Source organism: Rhinichthys klamathensis, unplaced genomic scaffold, assembly GCF_029890125.1.
Source record: "Rhinichthys klamathensis goyatoka isolate OS25496 unplaced genomic scaffold, OSU_Roscu_1.1 h1tg000263l_1, whole genome shotgun sequence".
Classification (NCBI taxonomy): Eukaryota; Metazoa; Chordata; class Actinopteri; order Cypriniformes; family Leuciscidae; genus Rhinichthys; species Rhinichthys klamathensis.
Window position 1 is genome coordinate 142,501 of NW_026606784.1, and position 18,821 is coordinate 161,321.

General features: G+C 39.8%; 1 protein-coding gene across 3 annotated transcripts in view; it reads right to left on the reverse strand.

Moving 5' to 3' along the window:
- Positions 1–16,918, reverse strand: part of cpeb4b (cytoplasmic polyadenylation element binding protein 4b) — a 49,415-nt gene extending 32,497 nt beyond the window's left edge. For all 3 annotated transcript variants that reach the window (XM_056267831.1, XM_056267833.1, XM_056267832.1), the window contains exons 1-2: positions 16,514–16,918; positions 13,808–14,968 (exon numbers count right to left, since the gene is read on the reverse strand). In XM_056267831.1, coding sequence (XP_056123806.1) covers positions 13,808–14,914 — 1,107 coding nt within the window. In that variant the 5' untranslated portion in view covers positions 14,915–14,968; positions 16,514–16,918. The remainder of the gene's footprint in view (positions 1–13,807; positions 14,969–16,513) is intronic.
- Positions 16,919–18,821: the final 1,903 nt, after the last annotated feature.

The following is an 18,821-nucleotide window of genomic DNA, read 5'->3' on the forward strand; positions in this document are numbered from 1 at the left end:
AAATATTTATAAATTCAATAGGCCTACCTGATTTTGAACACAAGAGGGCAGTATAGCACTATATATGATTTGGATTATTATTATTTTTGACTAAACAACCATTCTGGCTGTTTTTAAACTTAAAAATAATTCTTAAATTGAAAAAAAGGAATAAAATGGGTTTAGTTCTAATATTTGTATAATTTTATATAAAAATAAATGGTGTATAATTACATTTTAGAAAGATATGAGACATGCCCTGATTCTTTTTTTGACATTACTTGAATCCCTCAACCATAGCAAAACCGTTTGAGATATTCAATATCTGTTCACAATTTAGCATCTTCAATGTATTTTCATCATGTTGAAAAAGTTTGGCATGAATAAAATAAACTACTTAGGAGGAGTAGCTAAAAACTCAGAATCTGAAATCCACATTCAAACCAAAATATCTGACTTCCTGTTGGTCGTAGCTAATTACGGTAAATTAGAAAGTTGTCCGGCTCGAAGAGTACAATATACATATCGAGTTTTGTTACTGTAGATAAAACAAACCCCCCCACTTTTGTCAAAAGCATTTAGAAAGTGACACACTTCCTGCTGCCAGTTGGTGGCGCTATAACTTTGACTCACAATAGTCACATCCATGTGATCGGCCTCTTACAGCGATCACACTGCTGAAGTTTCATCAAGATCAGTTAATGTATGCAGAAGTTATAACGCACTTCTTGTTTGTTGTTTCTCGCCATAAATTCGTTTCCTCGCCACGGCCAAACCGTTCGAGATATCAAAAATCCCCTCGCAAACTTTCATCCTCAATGTCTTGACTTCATGCTGACCGAGTTTCGTGCCGTTTGTTTGAATTCTCTAGGAGGAGTATTTCACATTCCATTGCGTGTGTTTTACCAACAACCCTAAATAGCCGACTTCCTGTTGGGCTGGGGTAAAAAGTAAGAGTGTGAAGTATATATGAAACGAGGAGATCTACATGTGTACCGAGTTTCATATTATTACATGCAAGCGTGTTTGATTTATGGACCATGTTTTCGGACCCCGTTCCAGGGGGCGCTGTCGAGCCCCCCTGCCACGCCCGGGTACCATCTTCAGCCCGGCCCTGATGGCCGCGGGTTCTGACATGTGTGCAAAGTTTCAGGAGTTTTTGAGCATGTTAAGGCCTCCAAAAGTGTCCAAAAGGTAGCAGAAAAATAATAATAATAATAATAATAATAATAATAATAATAATAATAAATAATCCTAAGGAAAACAATAGGGCCTTCGCCCTTTGGGCTTGGGCCCTAATAACTTGTATAAAGTGCAGGGAGCATCCAGCAGCATTCTGTAAACATTTTGTAAAACTTAAAGACTCTATTTTAATTTTAAAATAAAATTTTAGTAATCAAAAAGCATTTCTAATGAATTAAAATCAAACTTATTCAATTTATTTACAGTTTAACAAAAATGTAATTTTTAGGGCCTTGTGAAAAAACGAACTTTTATTTTGACGGGTTGCCGTGGAGATCTTTGAGTTTCTGTGTGTTTATGATATGTCGATAACTTTTCTCAGTTGAAGCATTAAAAAGCTCATGAAGTGACTAAGCGGCTCTGGAGATGATGTTTATGCAATCATGTCCTCATATAATGATGCGGCTGAGGCTGAAAACAGCGCAAGCGTCACGCGTGCTCCAGTGTGTGTGTGTGTGGTAACTGAAATCACGGGTCTCTGCTAGTGATCGACCGATATATCGGCCAGCCGATATATCGGGCCGATATTTGTGGCCCGATATTTGTGGTCAACTCTGTGCTGCTGGAGACGCTGCAGTTCACGTGCAGACCCTGCACTGCCCCTCCCCCACTAGCAGAGTGCAACCTGCGCTTCAAGATAACGGTAACTTTTAAACTTTCAAAGCATCTTTTAACTGTTTGACTGCTGAAATATTGTCAAACACTTTGAAAATGGAAACACGTTGCTCTATAACTGTTATGTGGTTGCAACTATATAGCTAAGCAAGTTTGTGGGTCCTAATGGAAAATGCGAATGACTCGTCTATAAAACTGCTTGCTTGCCATTGTATTTAGGGAGCTGCAAATAGCTGTAGACTATCCGTTCAGTATGCATTAAGGCTGTCAATGAATATTCTAAATACGAATATATATTCGAATAGTTTAGAAAAACTGAATTTTGAAGGTGAAAATTAATATTCGAATGTGGAAAAACACGCCCGCGGTAGCAGACTAACGTTACCACAGCACAGCTCGCTCGGAGCGCTCAGTGTCGGTTCTATGTACTGTGAAACTTCAATTAATGTATTTGTTTCAATCACTGAATGAAGCCTGCTATATACCTTAAATTGCTTGCACAAAACTCTTGATCAGCACTCAACATTTGTTTGTTGTTGTTCATTTAAACCGGCATGCGCATGAGAGGGTGAGTGCGAGAGAGAGAGTGCGCCTGCGAGTCCGGGCGAGCCAGAGTGAGCTCTGCGGTCTTGGCCATTAGTTGATTTACTCGGTTTTTTTTGTAGTAATACGTTGTCAAATATGTTTAAACTCAAATAAGCTACTTAACACTAGTAGTTATGTCTCTTTGTATTAATTTGTCCTGTTATTGACGTAATGCGCGTCATTGACCAAATGCACGACGATATGTTCAAATATGTTTTTTAGAGGGAATATACAAACGCCATTTGAGCAATTTTGACAGCCCTAGTATGCGTACGGTAGCTGTTACGAACACTGGTCATAGGATTAAGTAATACCAACGTTGTTCCGTGCTTTTTGTGGGAGATTTATTCAGCGACCACCTGGCTGAGGTTTGGACGCGTGTGGTGTGTGTCTCCCTCGCCATCGCAGTGATATTAGAGACTAGACATGCTCATTTTATTTTATGTAGAAAAATTGAAACCATGGCAGTAAATAGTTCGTTACTTTTAAAATGAAGTACAGTGTGCACTGTGCACTTTATTATGCTGGTTGCTACTGTGTGCAATAGTGTAATTATTTTATTTATGCTTAAATATTTATTTTCAGCAGTGAACCTTTTTTTGTTCTACCTCATGTTTTTAATATTTGTTAAATATTGTTTATCTACTTGTTCTTGTTCTACCTCACATGTTTTTACTATTTGTTAAATATTGATTTTTTTTTACGTTAAATAAATGTTACTTTTATTAAATTGAGACCTGTAACATGTTAACATCATGTCATTTTTATGATGTAAATTGAGGGAGCAAAATGTATCGGCTCCAAATATCGGCTCAAGAAAATCGGCAGCCCGTATCGGTCATCGGCTAAGGCTGATGGGAAAAAAATCGGTATCGGTATCGGCACTAAAAAATCCATATCGGTCGATCCCTAGTCTCTGCGCCATTCATTTAACGTTAGAGACACGCAGGATTCATGATTCATTCAACCTTTTCCCATTGGAGAACTTTATGACGCAATACAGTTGCATTTTGGTTTTCAACTGACAACTGAACAATATATATTACTACAGTATCATTACAGTAAATTACTAGAGCAGCATTCCACAAATAAATAAATACAACTTCAGAACTCAAGAGTTGAAGGTAAATATGAAACATTAAAGGGATAGTTCAGCCAAGAATGAAGATTCAGTCATTTATTCGCCCTCATGTTGTTCTAAACCCACAAGACATGCATTATGATATTTTAATGAAACCTGAGGTTTATTTCCCTCCACCTAAAGTCCAGGTAACCAAAACTAGGAAGATCCAAAAAGGTCATAAAACGTGTCGTATAACAAATCCACATGAATCAAGCAGCTTCATCCAAATCTTGTGAAGACATTCGATCACTTAAGATTAGCAGATTAAATTTAAGCTTTTATTGACATCTAAACAATGATCGACACACATACATAGAGCAAATCCCATATGGTAAACACAGAAGGCCAAATATGCCTGTGTGATGCACAAGAATCGATGAGCTTTGTTCCACACACGTGACACATGCACAAGCTTCCGTGTTCACCTATGGTATGTGCTCTATGAATGTTATATATATATAAGAATAAAAGCCTAAATTAAATCTGTTCATCATAAAAAGGAAAGAAAGCCCAGTTTTGTTTCCCTGGAATTTCATTGAAGGGACAGAAACCTCTCTAGTTTGAGTTTTGAAAATTAAGAAAACATAATTGGTTTTGGAACAACATGACTGAGTAAATGATGACAAATGTAATTGTTAGTTGCCCTTTAAAGCAGTTTAGTCTAAAAACATAATCAACAGAAGCCTATTTATTTGTACAGGGCTCTAGACTGCGACTAAATGGTCTCATTTGTGACCTTTTTCCGCCAAACGCGGAACGAAACAGCGCTACACGAATTGAACCGTGCCACCCGGACCATTCATCAGCTCGGCTCAAAAGACTAGATGAGCTAGAGCGAATGTGTTCACTTGCTGGCCGGTCTCGATCACGCGAGTGACGCGACCACTAAACAGCGCTGTGGGATCCAGTGAGAAGCTTTCGAGTTCTCCTAATCAAACCACTAATGTCTCCACTCCACTAAAGCCAGATGAAACACCGCTACTGATGCTGAAAACAGGGGAAACATTGTTTGTGCCAAGAAGGCTTTTCAACCCACAAATCACCAACATTTACCATGAATTTACTGAAGTAACACTAACTGTAACCATGGTTTTGTGGCAGAAATGTGTGATAACCATAATGAATTGTATAATATCATAATTGTAACATAGATATGCATTTAAGTAGTAATGGAATTAGGGCTGAAACGATTCATCGAGTTACTCGATTAACTCGATTACAAAAATTCCTCGAGGCAAAAACTCTGCCTCGAAGCCTCGTTAAATTCCTATGACGCGCACTATACGCGCGGATCTATACTATAGCGCGTGATACATTTTGAATTTAGTTGGCGCGATGGCGGAGAGTAAAGATGTCCATAAACGGCAGAGAATGTCTTAAGTTTGGGATCATTACATAGGCCTACTTAAAAAGGAAGAGAATAAGGTGCAATGTGTCTACTGCAAAGTAGACCTGGCATACCACAACAGTACGACTTCAATGATTCAGAATCTGAACCGAAAACATCCACTCCATGCTGTCTCACCAAGCGTCGCTGAAACAAGGTAAACTAATGGTGTTCAAACGAACGCGAATAGAGCGTCAAATACGCGTCTATCGCGTCTAGTTAGACACTTGAACATTCGCTCGAGTTCACATTTTTCAACTTGCGCGGAAGACGTTCGCAGCAAACGCGTAGCCCAATTCGCGTCAGTCGCGACTCCCGGCGCGAATTATGCGTCTATTCGCGTCTTTGCATTGACTTTGTATGTAATCTACTCGCGCAAATAATTAAATTTGCGTTCGGTGTGAACACACCATAAGCCTATGATAGCCTACATTGATGTTCACTGGTTTTAATCCCATACTGTATTTGTAGCGATGTCGTGATGCGGTTTGACTAGATATGATGTTTAGCTTTGATGTTTTTAAGTAGTAAACGTATTCAAATTCAATTGCAAGAGAGTATAGCCTAAAAAAAGAACCCCTTCACACACACGCACGCACCCTCGTCTCTCTCACGCGCCAGTCAGATCAATTGCGGCAATGCATCACATTTGCTTAAACTTTTATGTAGCCACTCAGCAATAATTTCAGCATGTATTCACTGTATACACCGCGACATGATGGAGGAACAAATATTGTATTGCAGTCTTTGCGAGACCTTGTTTGTAGCTATTTCACGTCTTCCAAATAGTTAGACAACAACAAAAAATAAAATTCCCCAGCCTGCTTCTCCAAATCCAGTTGCACTTTTGGGGAAGACATTTTAATCGGCTACCAAAGTAATTGAGCCTAGAACATTGTTGGCACTTATACTAAATGGGTAAAAATTGCAATAAATAGGCTTAGTTTTGGAGCCAAATGTTGGAGTTGGAATAAATACCAGTTTTTTTGTTTGTTTTTTATAAATAAAAGCCAAATGCTTGATCATTTTACAGCCACATCATTTTCGTTATGCATTATTTGTTTTGGTTGTTTTAAAACACACAAAAATGTTTTATCCGATTACTCGATTGATTAAGTGCTAGATTAATCGATTACAAAAAGAATCGATAGCTGCAGCCCTAAATGCAATGTAATTACAGTTTTTGATAAGAAATAAAATATACAAAATGTGTTTTACCTGTGGTTATGATCTACAAATGCATGATACGATGGAAGACCAATTTTAATAAGAGTAGAATTCTTTAAGAATATTTAGATATTACCCTATAAAAATGAGGCTATTAAAATTTGTACAGATGTTAAGGTTTTTGTTAATAAAAATACATTTACATCCGCATCTCAAGCTCAAGATACTGCAACTGTCAAATGTGCATTTCCAACAAACAAACAAACATGTAATACTAATATTTTAGATAATTAATTATTATTATTTTTGGTGCTACCAAATCAGGTGCTGGTGCGACCATCTGTAGAACTTGGTGCAACTGCTCTCAAATGTACACTCACCTAAAGGATTATTAGGAACACCATACTAATACTGTGTTTGACCCCCTTTCGCCTTCAGAACTGCCTTAATTCTACGTGGCATTGATTCAACAAGGTGCAGAAAGCATTCTTTAGAAATGTTGGCCCATATTGATAGGATAGCATCTTGCAGTTGATGGAGATTTGTGGGATGCACATCCAGGGCACGAAGCTCCCGTTCCACCACATCCCAAAGATGCTCTATTGGGTTGAGATCTGGTGACTGTGGGGGCCATTTTAGTACAGTGAACTCATTGTCATGTTCAAGAAACCAATTTGAAATGATTCGAGCTTTGTGACATGGTGCATTATCCTGCTGGAAGTAGCCATCAGAGGATGGGTACATGGTGGCCATAAAGGGATGGACATGGTCAGAAACAATGCTCAGGTAGGCCGTGGCATTTAAACGATGCCCAACTGGCACTAAGGGGCCTAAAGTGTGCCAAGAAAACATCCCCCACACCATTACACCACCACCAGCCTGCACAGTGGTAACAAGGCATGATGGATCCATGTTCTCATTCTGTTTACGCCAAATTCTGACTCTAACATCTGAATGTCTCAACAGAAATCGAGACTCATCAGACCAGGCAACATTTTTCCAGTCTTCAACTGTCCAATTTTGGTGAGCTCTTGCAAATTGTAGCCTCTTTTTCCTATTTGTAGTGGAGATGAGTGGTACCCGGTGGGGTCTTCTGCTGTTGTAGCCCATCCGCCTCAAGGTTGTGCGTGTTGTGGCTTCACAAATGCTTTGCTGCATACCTCGGTTGTAACGAGTTGCTATTTCAGTCAAAGTTGCTCTTCTATCAGCTTGAATCAGTCTGGCCATTCTCCTCTGACCTCTAGCATCAACAAGGCATTTTCGCCCACAGGACTGCCGCATACTGGATGTTTTTCCCTTTTCACACCATTCTTTGTAAACCCTAGAAATGGTTGTGCGTGAAAATCCCAGTAACTGAGCAGATTGTGAAATACTCAGACCGGCCCGTCTGGCACCAACAACCATGCCACGCTCAAAATTGCTTAAATCACCTTTCTTTCCCATTCTGAGATTCAGTTTGGAGTTCAGGAGATTGTCTTGACCAGGACCACACCCCTAAATGCAGTGAAGCAACTGCCATGTGATTGGTTGATTAGATAATTGCATTAATGAGAAATTGAACAGGTGTTCCTAATAATCCTTTAGGTGAGTGTAAGTCTAGAGCCTTGTTGAACTGAGAAAAAAAATACATATGCCATGTAACATATTGCTTGACTGATCAAATTAACTCTGTTTTAGGGTTACTCTTCCAATTTATTTAAAATTTCAAAAGCACTACTTTTTTTTTCCCAGTTAAATGCAAAAAAACGTCCCACTGCTATTGATCATACAACGAAAGCACATACATTGACCAGAGAATATAGCACTCCAATTATACGGCGTCCATCTTGTGCAGGTTTACATAGAAAAACAATGGAAAAGCAATGCAGAGGAATGCAAAAACGAGTTCTGGTTGAACAGATTCCAAATGACCGAATTTTCATTTTTGGGTGAGGTAACCATTTAAGGTTATAACCAAAAAACACTTTCTTTGTATCACACCACAAAGCCCACCAAGAATAAGAGGCGGTTTCATGAACTGTGGAGTGAATGTCCATGCTGAGGCCCAATCATAGGAGACTTTAAAGAAGATTATAGAGAGTTAAGATGACGGCTAGAACATACAAAGCAGAAGACCTGGCTGACCCATTGCATAGTGCCCTAAAACACACCATACTTATATTACTGTAACACAAATCTGCATCTAATGTTACAGAATAAAGCTAGAAAGGCATAAACGCGATAAAACAAAAAAGGTGTGTGAGAATGATTTGCATGCAGTATAAAATGTAAAGTGTGTCATCTTTGGCAACCGCACAGTCAAATCCTTGACTAACCCTCTGTTCTTTACGATAAAGCCGAGTAGCAGATGACTATTTGCCGTGGGCACCTGCGCCCCTTGACAATAGACAATCAAAAGCTGGCCTTGCAAATAAAACAAACAGCTTTAAAATGTCTCCGTGTCAGCTTGATCGCTAATTGAGCCTTGGGCATATAACAGCCCAATTGGATAAAAAAAAGAGAGACACTTTCCAACAGCCATATTTGTTTTTCTGTTTTCTTTACAGTGTCTTCAATCATCTAACCTTGTCACAATATCCATCTTCACCATCACGAATTGCATGTCCCATTTCTCATTTTCTCTCCGAGCAACTGCTTAATTACACATCTCGGCAGCGCCTGTTCATGTGTGAGTCTGTCAGTGTGTGTGTGTGTGTGTGTGTGTGTCCTGACCCCCCTCCGGAGACAGCCTTTGCTTTCACACCAAACATCAGATATTCTTGGCTGAGAGTACACAGTGCCTGTGGAAACTTCCAGCGACATTATGCAGTGCTGGGAATCACATCACGTATTCAACCAGCTGGAGCAAATAGCTGCGAATAAGAGCTGCCTGTTCTCAGCGGTGGAAGCCACAGGTTCCAAGTGCTATCGAATACCTTTAGTTTGTTGGTTTTACAAAGAACAGAACACATCTAGATCACCAAACTGCAGCCTGACCCAAGTTTCTATACCAGAGGATGAGCTCTGCGCACAAACACCTCGATAAGAGGATCTGGAAGGCACCTGTTCCCGGCGGGAATCAAGCGAAAATGAAGATACACTGACACAAATGAGGACTGATGGCCCATAGAATTGACAGTAGATATTTTTCCATCCAAATTTGCGAATTTAACTCATGTGCAAAATGGGAATATCGCATAAAACATTTGCCAATAAAGCACCATCCAGTGAGCCGAAGAGAACAAAATTGATAATTTGGTGCATATCAATAAGAACAATGGAAGTGGGAGCACCAGTATGAGAAGCCATTGTATAAAAAAAAAAAATTCCGTATAATAAATTACTTACACGAAACACGATCATGTAATCTTGCATTCGAATGCCTGCTGTTTGGGAGCGCTGTCATGTATTACAGTTCTGGCATGCTTTCTTATAGGATTTTTTAATTTTTTTTTCAGACTCAATTCAATGTATGTTTGGGTCACATTTGGACAGACCCAACCATTGGGTTTAAAAATGTAATAAATAAACCAACCGTTGAATAAAAAAAATAAAAAATATCGCAAACAATTATCCAATTGTTGGGTTTAAAAATGTAAAAAAATAAATAAATAAAAAAGCCAACCGTTGGGTTTAAAAATAAAAATTCAATAAATCAACGGTTTTGTCCATATGTGACCCAAACATGGGTTGAAAAACAACCCAGCAGTTTTTAGAGTGTGTTTTCTATGCAAATTTTTTGAATTCATACGCATCTTGGCGTTTTCATCCAGAGTTTTTTATGCAATATCCCAAAATGCACATAAAAATAGGTTGATGGAAAAATAGCTAAATAACTTACACGAAACACGATCATGTTATCTTGCATTCGAATGCCTGCTGTTTGGGAGCGCTGTCATGTAAGACAGTTCTGGCATGTGTTTCCATAGTTTATGAGCATGCTTTCTTGTAGGATTTTTTTTTTTTTTTTTTTTTTAGACTCAATTGAATGTATGTTTGGTTCACATATGGACAAACCCAACCATTGGGTTTAAAAATGTAAAACATTAAACCAACCGTAGGGTTTCAAATTTTGAAAAAAAAAATAATAATAAACCAACCGTTGAATTTTTAAAAAAAAATCCCAAAAAATTAAACCAATCGTTGGGTTTAAAAATAAATACTTTTTTTTTTTTTTTTAAAGCCAACCGTTGGGTTTCAAAATTAAAATTAAATCAATGGTTGTTTTGGCCATTTGTGACCCAAACATGGATTGAAACAACCCAGCAGTTTTTAGAGTGTTTTCTATGCACATTTTTTTAATTCATACTCATCTTGGCGTTTCCATCCAGAGTTTTTTATGCAATATCCCAAAATGCACATGAAAAAAAGGTTGATGGAAACATAGCTACTGCTTACAATAACACTAAATTTAAATATAATGACACAATGTCATTACATGTATGAAATGAAACTCAAGAGGCAATGATGCGCTCAAGTCATGTAGAGAAAGATCGAATTTACGAGTTGAATGCACATGAATGCCACCACAAAGTAAATGGATTCTTAAATTAAAAAAAAAACGCACTTGATACATGTGCATTCTTTAGTAATCATTTTGTTAGAAAGTAGAGTTAAAAATCTTGCTTTATTTATTGTAGAAAAGGTACATGGCTCAGACCAAAGTGATTTGAACGTACCGTGTCGTAATTACGACTTCCCCTTCTCATAAATAAGAACTGGAGGACTTGATACAAGCACTAGCCGACGTCACATGAAAATTAAACCGACGTGCTCAAATTGAACAAAATTCAGATATCTTCAATCATTTTCACCACATTCTGAGCTACAACATTTTAGGTTTTAACTCACATTCACGGTAAAAAAACAAAAAAAATTCATTCACTGATATAGGCCTAGTAACGTCATTACACTCTAGTATTCTGTTTTAGGGCCTGTATAATAAATTCATAACCGCTCTGTAATAACACAGACGGTAAAACAGACACATGATGAATTAGAGAATCATAAGTATAGCCATTCCACAAGCTGAGGTATTAATATACAGAAGGTCCACACAGTGTCATGCACACAAACACAAACCTCCATCTTCGTGACACTAAAATAATGCATTCATTAAACAACATAAGATGTAACAGAAAACCAAATGTACATAAATGGTCAACAAAAACTAACAAGAAACATAATTGTTTTAACAAAATCCCATCAAATGGAAAGTCTCAATTAAGATTTTTTAGGGAAATCAGTTTACAGTTTTTCACTGTAAATTACAAGATGACTTCATTTTTACTTCCAAAGTCTGTACATTTAACACTATTCTACTGTAAAATTACTTAATGTCCCGTTAGATCCATTACAATTTGTCACCGTATATAGTAAGGGAACTTGCCATTTTAAACCAATTAACAGTTTTGCTTATATTTTTTGCATAGCAAATTTGTTATAGTTTTTATTATTATTATTTTTCTGTTCAATAGAGACAGAAAGTGTCAAGACAGCAGAGAGGGGAACAGGATCAGGACTCAATCCACAGGGACTATATCTTTTAGTGGAAGGATGACATTTAATTTGCTTGATATAATTATGCTTTAAAAAGGAAAAAAAAGAAAATCACAATCACCCTCCACCACACACGCACACACACACACACACACACACACACACACACGCACTAAATAAACAGGAGTGGTTCTAGTACAGCTTATAGACACTTACGACTCGTGTCGTACTACAGATTCTGCAGCATAAATTAATTGAACTTTATATTTATGTATTGTATACCACCTTAACCCATCTTAAGATCTGTTAAGGTAGCATCCATCTTTCTAGCTCCAGTTAAGTATGACACAAGGCCAAAAATATACTACCAGGACTACAACAGGTCGGCCGACATTTTAAAATCTGCAGTGCTATGATTAATGTAATGGCTTATGCAAATGTAATCAAATGGGTCAAAAAGACAATGTCTACATTACTATTATTCCTTTTGTAAGATTAGAATCGAACCATCCCAGACAGTGTCATGGCAGGCAACGCTTGATTTTTGAGCTGTTGTCAGCAACTAAAATCTCACAGAGCTGTTTGGAAAACAAGACAGGGCAGAGCAAAGTTAGTCATCCAAGCCTCTGGCACATATTGCTTTGGGCCCAACTCGAGCAGAATTTGTCACAATGTGCCATGAGAGAGCAGAAACAGGCAAATTAGAGCTGTGCAAATGCACAAAACGATCCGTGTGTTTATGGGGTTCACGCTGACAGACACGGCAGCTTTGAAGCAACCAGGCATCATTCATTTTCAATGTAAACTGCCGATTTCAGAGAGCAACAGAGACTGTAGGCGATGTGAGAGAGTTGACGCATTGCAAAGACTACAAATGGGAGTGCAGAGACATACAACCCCTTTCATATAGAGAGTAATTGCTTGAAGATTTTATATACAAGTGATATGCATTATATAGCTGTAATTTTAAGTATTTTGGCACAGTTAACGGCCTGTTCACACCAAGAACGATAACTATATTAGTGTCCACACCAACGGATGATAACACGGTTTAATTTAAATTTCTGCCAACTTAAATGTTCGAGCTCTTTAAAGTCGTGTCTGTCAATGTTTTAATTGTTCATCAACTGGAAAAAAAACCTTCTGAAAGCGATTTGAGGTTCCTCTTTGTCGTTATCGGTATAGTTGTGGTGTGGATTTCACTGTTCTCGTAAAGGTGCGGTCACAATTAATGTTGCTTGACAAAATTTCACAGGCAAAATACGATGTGAACGTGAAGTTTTGCGTGAGTGCAAAAGATTTCGCTCATCTTCAAATTCGCCGCTTTGACCCACAAACAGCTGCTCACTTTGAAAGTGACGTGATGCTATTGACAAATGACCTATTTTCATGTGTAAAATTTTGCTGAAATTTCACTCATGTGACCGCAGCTTCGCCGATGTACAACCAGCCTTGTATTGTTGCGATGTCAGTAGTACATGGGAATGAACAATGTGTACTCTTTCTTTATGTTACCTGAACCAGATTTGTCAGAAAAGCTAGTCTTGTGTCAGCTCTAGAGCTTTCATGAGAACTACAGGTTGTACTTGCATATTCTTGAATCCAGCTCACAGACAGACGGATCGAGATCAGTTCATCATGTTGGAGTTCCCCTACCTCTTTGGTAGGGATGCACCGAAATTTCGGCCGCCGAAAATGATCGCTAGTCAAACTAGTCAAAAAATAAATCTGTAAAATCCGAGTCTATTGCATAGAACTGAATGAAGAATAATATATTTGTTATACAGTAGTCAACATTTGAAGTGGATTAAAATCTTTCATCAAAGTTATACATTTATTTTTGTCTTTGGACAACTTTGATGACCTTTTTTGATCCACTTCACTGTATATTTAATATATGGCTATTTTTCTGTCCAATCTTTGTGTTACTTTAAATAAAAATAACTTTTTGGCAAAAGGGAACGCCCGCAGCGCTTCCATTTTCTCAAGTCATGTAGCACCTTTTTTTTTTTCTTTTTTTTTTTATGCTTTCTCCGGCATATACAGGCACATTTTATTAAAAGGCCATCTTTCCAGCAATGAATTCCCACTTTAAAACATAATTTACAGTTCTCGTCCTTGGTCTGAACGGGGGCTTTATCAGCCAGGCCAATATATCGGTTATTATCGTTACCTATTTTTTTTTTTCATATCATCATCATCATTCATCATCATGTCAATATTACACACACCTGGAAAGGGAAGATATTCTCGCTCCTGCTGTCATCCATCCAGGACTTAGGGTTGAATCCGGGACTGGTGCGGGAGTACTTCTGCTGGGGCATGTGGTTGTTGGGGAAGGTCTTCTTCAGCGGAGAGATGGAGTTGAGAGGCGTCATGCCTCCATTCAGGCCTCTGCGATACTCGCGACCCTGGGACCCCCCCCACCCGCCGTAACCCCCACCCGGGCTCCAGGAGGTGGAGGAGGGAGAGGGCGAGGGGCTCTGGTAGCTGCCCCACGGGGAGGGAGGCTTGCTCAGGCTGTTGGAGAGATGCGGCAGCTGGCCGAAGGGGGCGTTGCGGTGCGGGAACGGGGGCTGGTGAGGACTTGCCGGGGAACGCCGATGCTGCTGGTGCTGGCTGTGGGGGTGCTGGAAGTGGGGGTGGGGGGGGTGGTGCTGGGAGATTGGACCAATCTGAGGGGAGAAGTTGCCTCCGAAGCCCGGGCTCACATGGTGGGAGAAATTCTGGAACAGCAGAGGGCCGTTGTTGGCGGAGGCCGCCGGGTTGAAGAAGCTGATGTCCTCATTGATGATGGTGGAAGGAGTGGGGGGGATAGCAGCTGACCAGTTGTTGAAACTGGTCAGGGAGGAGGAGGTGCTGGATTGGGCAGCCGTTCCCAGTCCCGAGGGCTCTTGATAGTCAAAGGGCGTCAACACGGGGGAATCCAAACGAAGCTTCTCCTTGCCGTTGGTCCCGTCGGATGACCCACTCTCCACTTTAATCTCTTCAGCGCGAGCCTTTTCCAGCTCGGAGATGATCCCACTCTCCTGGTGTCCGGGCGAGAGCTGCTGTTGTTTCTCTTGGGTCTCTTGCAGCTCCTGCTGCTGGACTTTGGGCTTTTCCGAGCCCAGGATTTCATCTTGCATGTTGCTGTGAGCGCCGGCTGCCGGGAATAGCCATGTCGAACCGGTGTTGGTGCCATTCCCAGCCGGGGTGCTGTTTATGAAAGCGGCAGGGCTGGCGGTCGCATTTTGGTGGTGGTGTGGGGGTTGCAGGTGAGGGTGGATTCGTACTGGGAAAGCAGACTTGTTGCCAGTGTTGTTCTGCACTAAGACTCCAAACCCGTAATCCCCCATTTATGTTCTCCAGTTCAACCTGGCTCCAACACAGTTATTCTTGCTTCCTGTGCCCTAAAAAAGAACGCATAACCATGGTTAAAATACTCCATGATGCAGTTGCACAACATAATTCATGACACACTACACTAATAAAGGGTGTGTTGACACTTATAGTTCAGTTCGCTTGGTTCGTTTGGTCCGGACCAAAAAAAAAAACATTTAGTTCGAGTCCGCTTAGCGTTCACATTGGCATTTTTAACACCGAAACTAAAGATACCGAAACTAAAGCCATAGGGATATGTTCACAACCTGATTGGTCGGCTTTATGACATAGCCTATATTTCGAGACTGAACTTACCGAACATACAAAGCATTTTGTGTTCTGGGCTAAAGAATTTTGTGTTGTATGTGCGTAGCCTACATATGATGGCATTTTGACCAGCTGAGATCTCGTGAACAGCTTACAAAATGTGTAAAGGAGTCAAAATAGTGGCAGGAATCCCTCCGTCACACACAAACGAAGACCTACTGCGAGGAGATGCGGTTCTGATGCCTGAACCGAACTGTGATGAGCAACATCATGACTATGACGAGAACAAAACTGTTTAGGGTCACATCTTGTGACGTCACGTCCCTTATTGGTTCGTTTACATGTCTTTGGTCCATGTTGCATTCATATATCATTCGAACAGCACCAGAGTTCGTTTGGGAGACCCATCTTTTCAGGAGTCTCGGTCCACTTGTTTGGTGCGCACCAGGGTTCGGATGGCAGCGTTCACACTTATTCAAATGAATCGCACTATTGCATCAGGGTTCATTTTAATCGAACCAAGCATGCCAAGTGTGAACACACCCAAAGGCTCCAAAGGGGGTTTTCACAGTGATGCCATTGAAGAACCATATTTGGTTCCCAAAAGAACCTTTCAGAGAACAGGTATTACCCATCATTTTCTTAGTGTGAAAAATACTTTATATAATCTAAAGAACCTTTGTCCACGATAAAGAACATTTTGAGGAATGGAAACGTTCCATGGATGTTAAAGGTTCTTTATTTATAAGTGTGTGGAAACACTGAGGACACCCATTGGTGAGAGACTATGTGGCACTCTGCCACCAGACGTCACAAATACTGACAGGAAAGATATATTTGATGAACATGTCATATCATTAATTCTCCGACGATGTTGACGGTGTATGCCATACTGGCTATAACACAAGCTGTAAAGGTCTCTCAGGCTCTAATTATAGATTCGTGACGTCTCTTCAGCTAACAGCTAACAGGCTACCGGCTTATTCAACAGGAACTGCTAAAAGGCTCCATATCAACCGAAAGGCCGACTCGACCGTGTTTTTCTGACGAAAAAATAATACAGTCAGGTAGCTTACACGACAAATCACCTCATATGTTATTATAATTCAAATATCATTTAAGGAAAAAAAGGTTCTTCCCTTTTTAACGAACGAAAGCTCGATCAGAAAAATGATGACGTCTTCTGCTCGCGAGCTACAATACGCACAATACTGCACGATTTAACACATATAAAACCACAACACACATGTAATATTAGGGATTGATCATTCATAAATACAAAGACAATAAATGAATTAATTTTTCACCTTAGTGGCTGATCCGAGCGATGACTGAGGACTCGTTCCAGATATCACAACGCAAACTAACGCAGAAGCTCGAATAAACCGGTGATCTGATATTATGAAGCGGGGATCTTTAATCCGTCAAGAGTGTCTATTTGTTTTCTCCCTTCCTCGTCTTGACGTGTCCTGCCTTCTCAATGACACAGCCCTGTCTCGCTTTAGCCAGCTGCTAACCTTTAAATCACTTGCGTAGACGATTCTACGTCATTGACTTCAATATACAAAGACTAGTTTAGTTACTGGTGAACTACAAAGCGTTCATGCGTCCTTTTCATTGTTGGATTTTTGTTTCTCTGTATTATTTTTTTTCCACCAGCGCACTTCTATTCCCTTCGCTGTGCTGCCGCTGCTGTCCTTTTCCTCTCCAATCTACTGAAGCCAAATGACAAGGAGACACAGTCCACACACACTTCCGGCTAAAGCCCCGCCCTCGTTGCGTCAGACCACGCCCACGGGAACCTCACAAGGCGTATGTTCCGCCCACGCTGTTTGAGAACAAGGCATTTAATTGGTCAGAACGCAAGCTATTCCCGCCCACTTTTTCCTCATTTGAATGCGATTCATAAAATATGTGTCTTCCCTTTAAGGTCACAGCCTATGCTTTGAAATCTCCGCCCTATAAGGTCAATAAGCCTATTAGGATTATTTTGTGTAGCCAATATATTTGCATCACCATGCAATATGTTTAAATGTAAATATCCTCATGATTTCTCCTGTCCCCCTGGTGTCAGAATACTGTGGCTTGTGCAAATCTGTGTCTGTGTGTGTGTGTGTCTAAAGACACTAGGAATTGAATCAGCAGGGGTGAGCTTTTCTCTGTTTCGATGACACCTGCTTGAACCCTTCTTCCCTGTTTTAAGCGACCCGGATCAATCTCATTACCCGTGTTCCAGCAAACGGATGGGTCAGAGAGCAGGGAGGAGAGAGAGGATCTGAGTATGTCATCTGTGCCCTTAGACAGAGGTCTCATTAAGATCTGCTGCTGTTTTCACTCCATAATGGAGCTCATCCACCATTATCATTTGGACCATCAATGCAGAACAATGAGATCTTATGAGACAACACGGGGATGTGTGTGTGTGTGTGTGTGTGTGTGTGTGTGTGTGTGTGTGTGTGTGCATGTTTTTCTATCCCGGTGGGGACTTTAACCTGAATGCACACCCACTCATAATGGGACTAAATTAAGGTCCCCATGAGGAAGCTTATTGGCATACTGAATGAGTTTTTGTGCAATGTAAAAATGCAGAAAGTTTTGTGTGATCGGGTAGGTTTAGGGGTTAGGGTTAGTGTAAGAGGAGAGGATATACAGTTTGTATAAAAATCATTACGTCTGTGGAAAGTCGCCACAAACATAGTAAACCAGATTTTTCTAAACCTAGACAGAATAATCAGGAGGTTGTATCACTAATCTGCAATAAAACAAATAGACATGAAATATGATTGATGAACTGATATTGTTTTATTATGTTAGAAGAAGGAGACAGCGGAGGGATAGACAAGAAAAATCATAAGGCCTATTTTAAAGTCCCCCTGTAGTCAATAATTGTATCCCTTAAAACTCATCTTTGATTACCAAAATTACATATTTAAAAAAAAAAAATCTTGAAAAAAAAACTTGTCATGCCTTAATATACCTTGAATGTAACTCTACACCCTTGCCTCATTTAGTATACGCAGTTCTATGAATTTGCAAATGAGCCCCGCCTCCACTCACTCGCAGCAGCTCAGAGATCCACTCGTTGATGATCACACGTTGATCTGATTGGTTAAAAGGTTTGTGGTTTTTGCCCCGACAAAACGTTGCACAACGTTTTTTAAACAGAAACGGTGATGCGTTGAACACACTGTTCTGATGAAGCAAGAGTTGCAACTATGGCAGCTGAGAAGGCCATTCTTTGTGTTCCTTGTGAATAATTTTCGGAGCCTGATGAAGTCGGTATAAATATGTGTTTAATACTACAAAATATGCCCGATGTTACAGTTACTGCACTTGCCGCTCAGAACACAAGAGAACATCCCAATCGAGTGAAGGGATTTGCTGAAACTGAAATGGAATCACACATCTTTCCTAATTCAGACTAAAACACATCTATTTATCCTCACATACTGACTTTATTTGTAGTTCGTACTGTTTTAATACCCTGTATTTTCTTTCTCATTTTTAGGAAAAGCACTTAATTACCATTGTTTGTAATTAACCCTTCCATGTGAAGCGCTTTGAGTGCCTAGAAAAGCGCTATATAAATGTAATGAATTATTATTATTATTATTA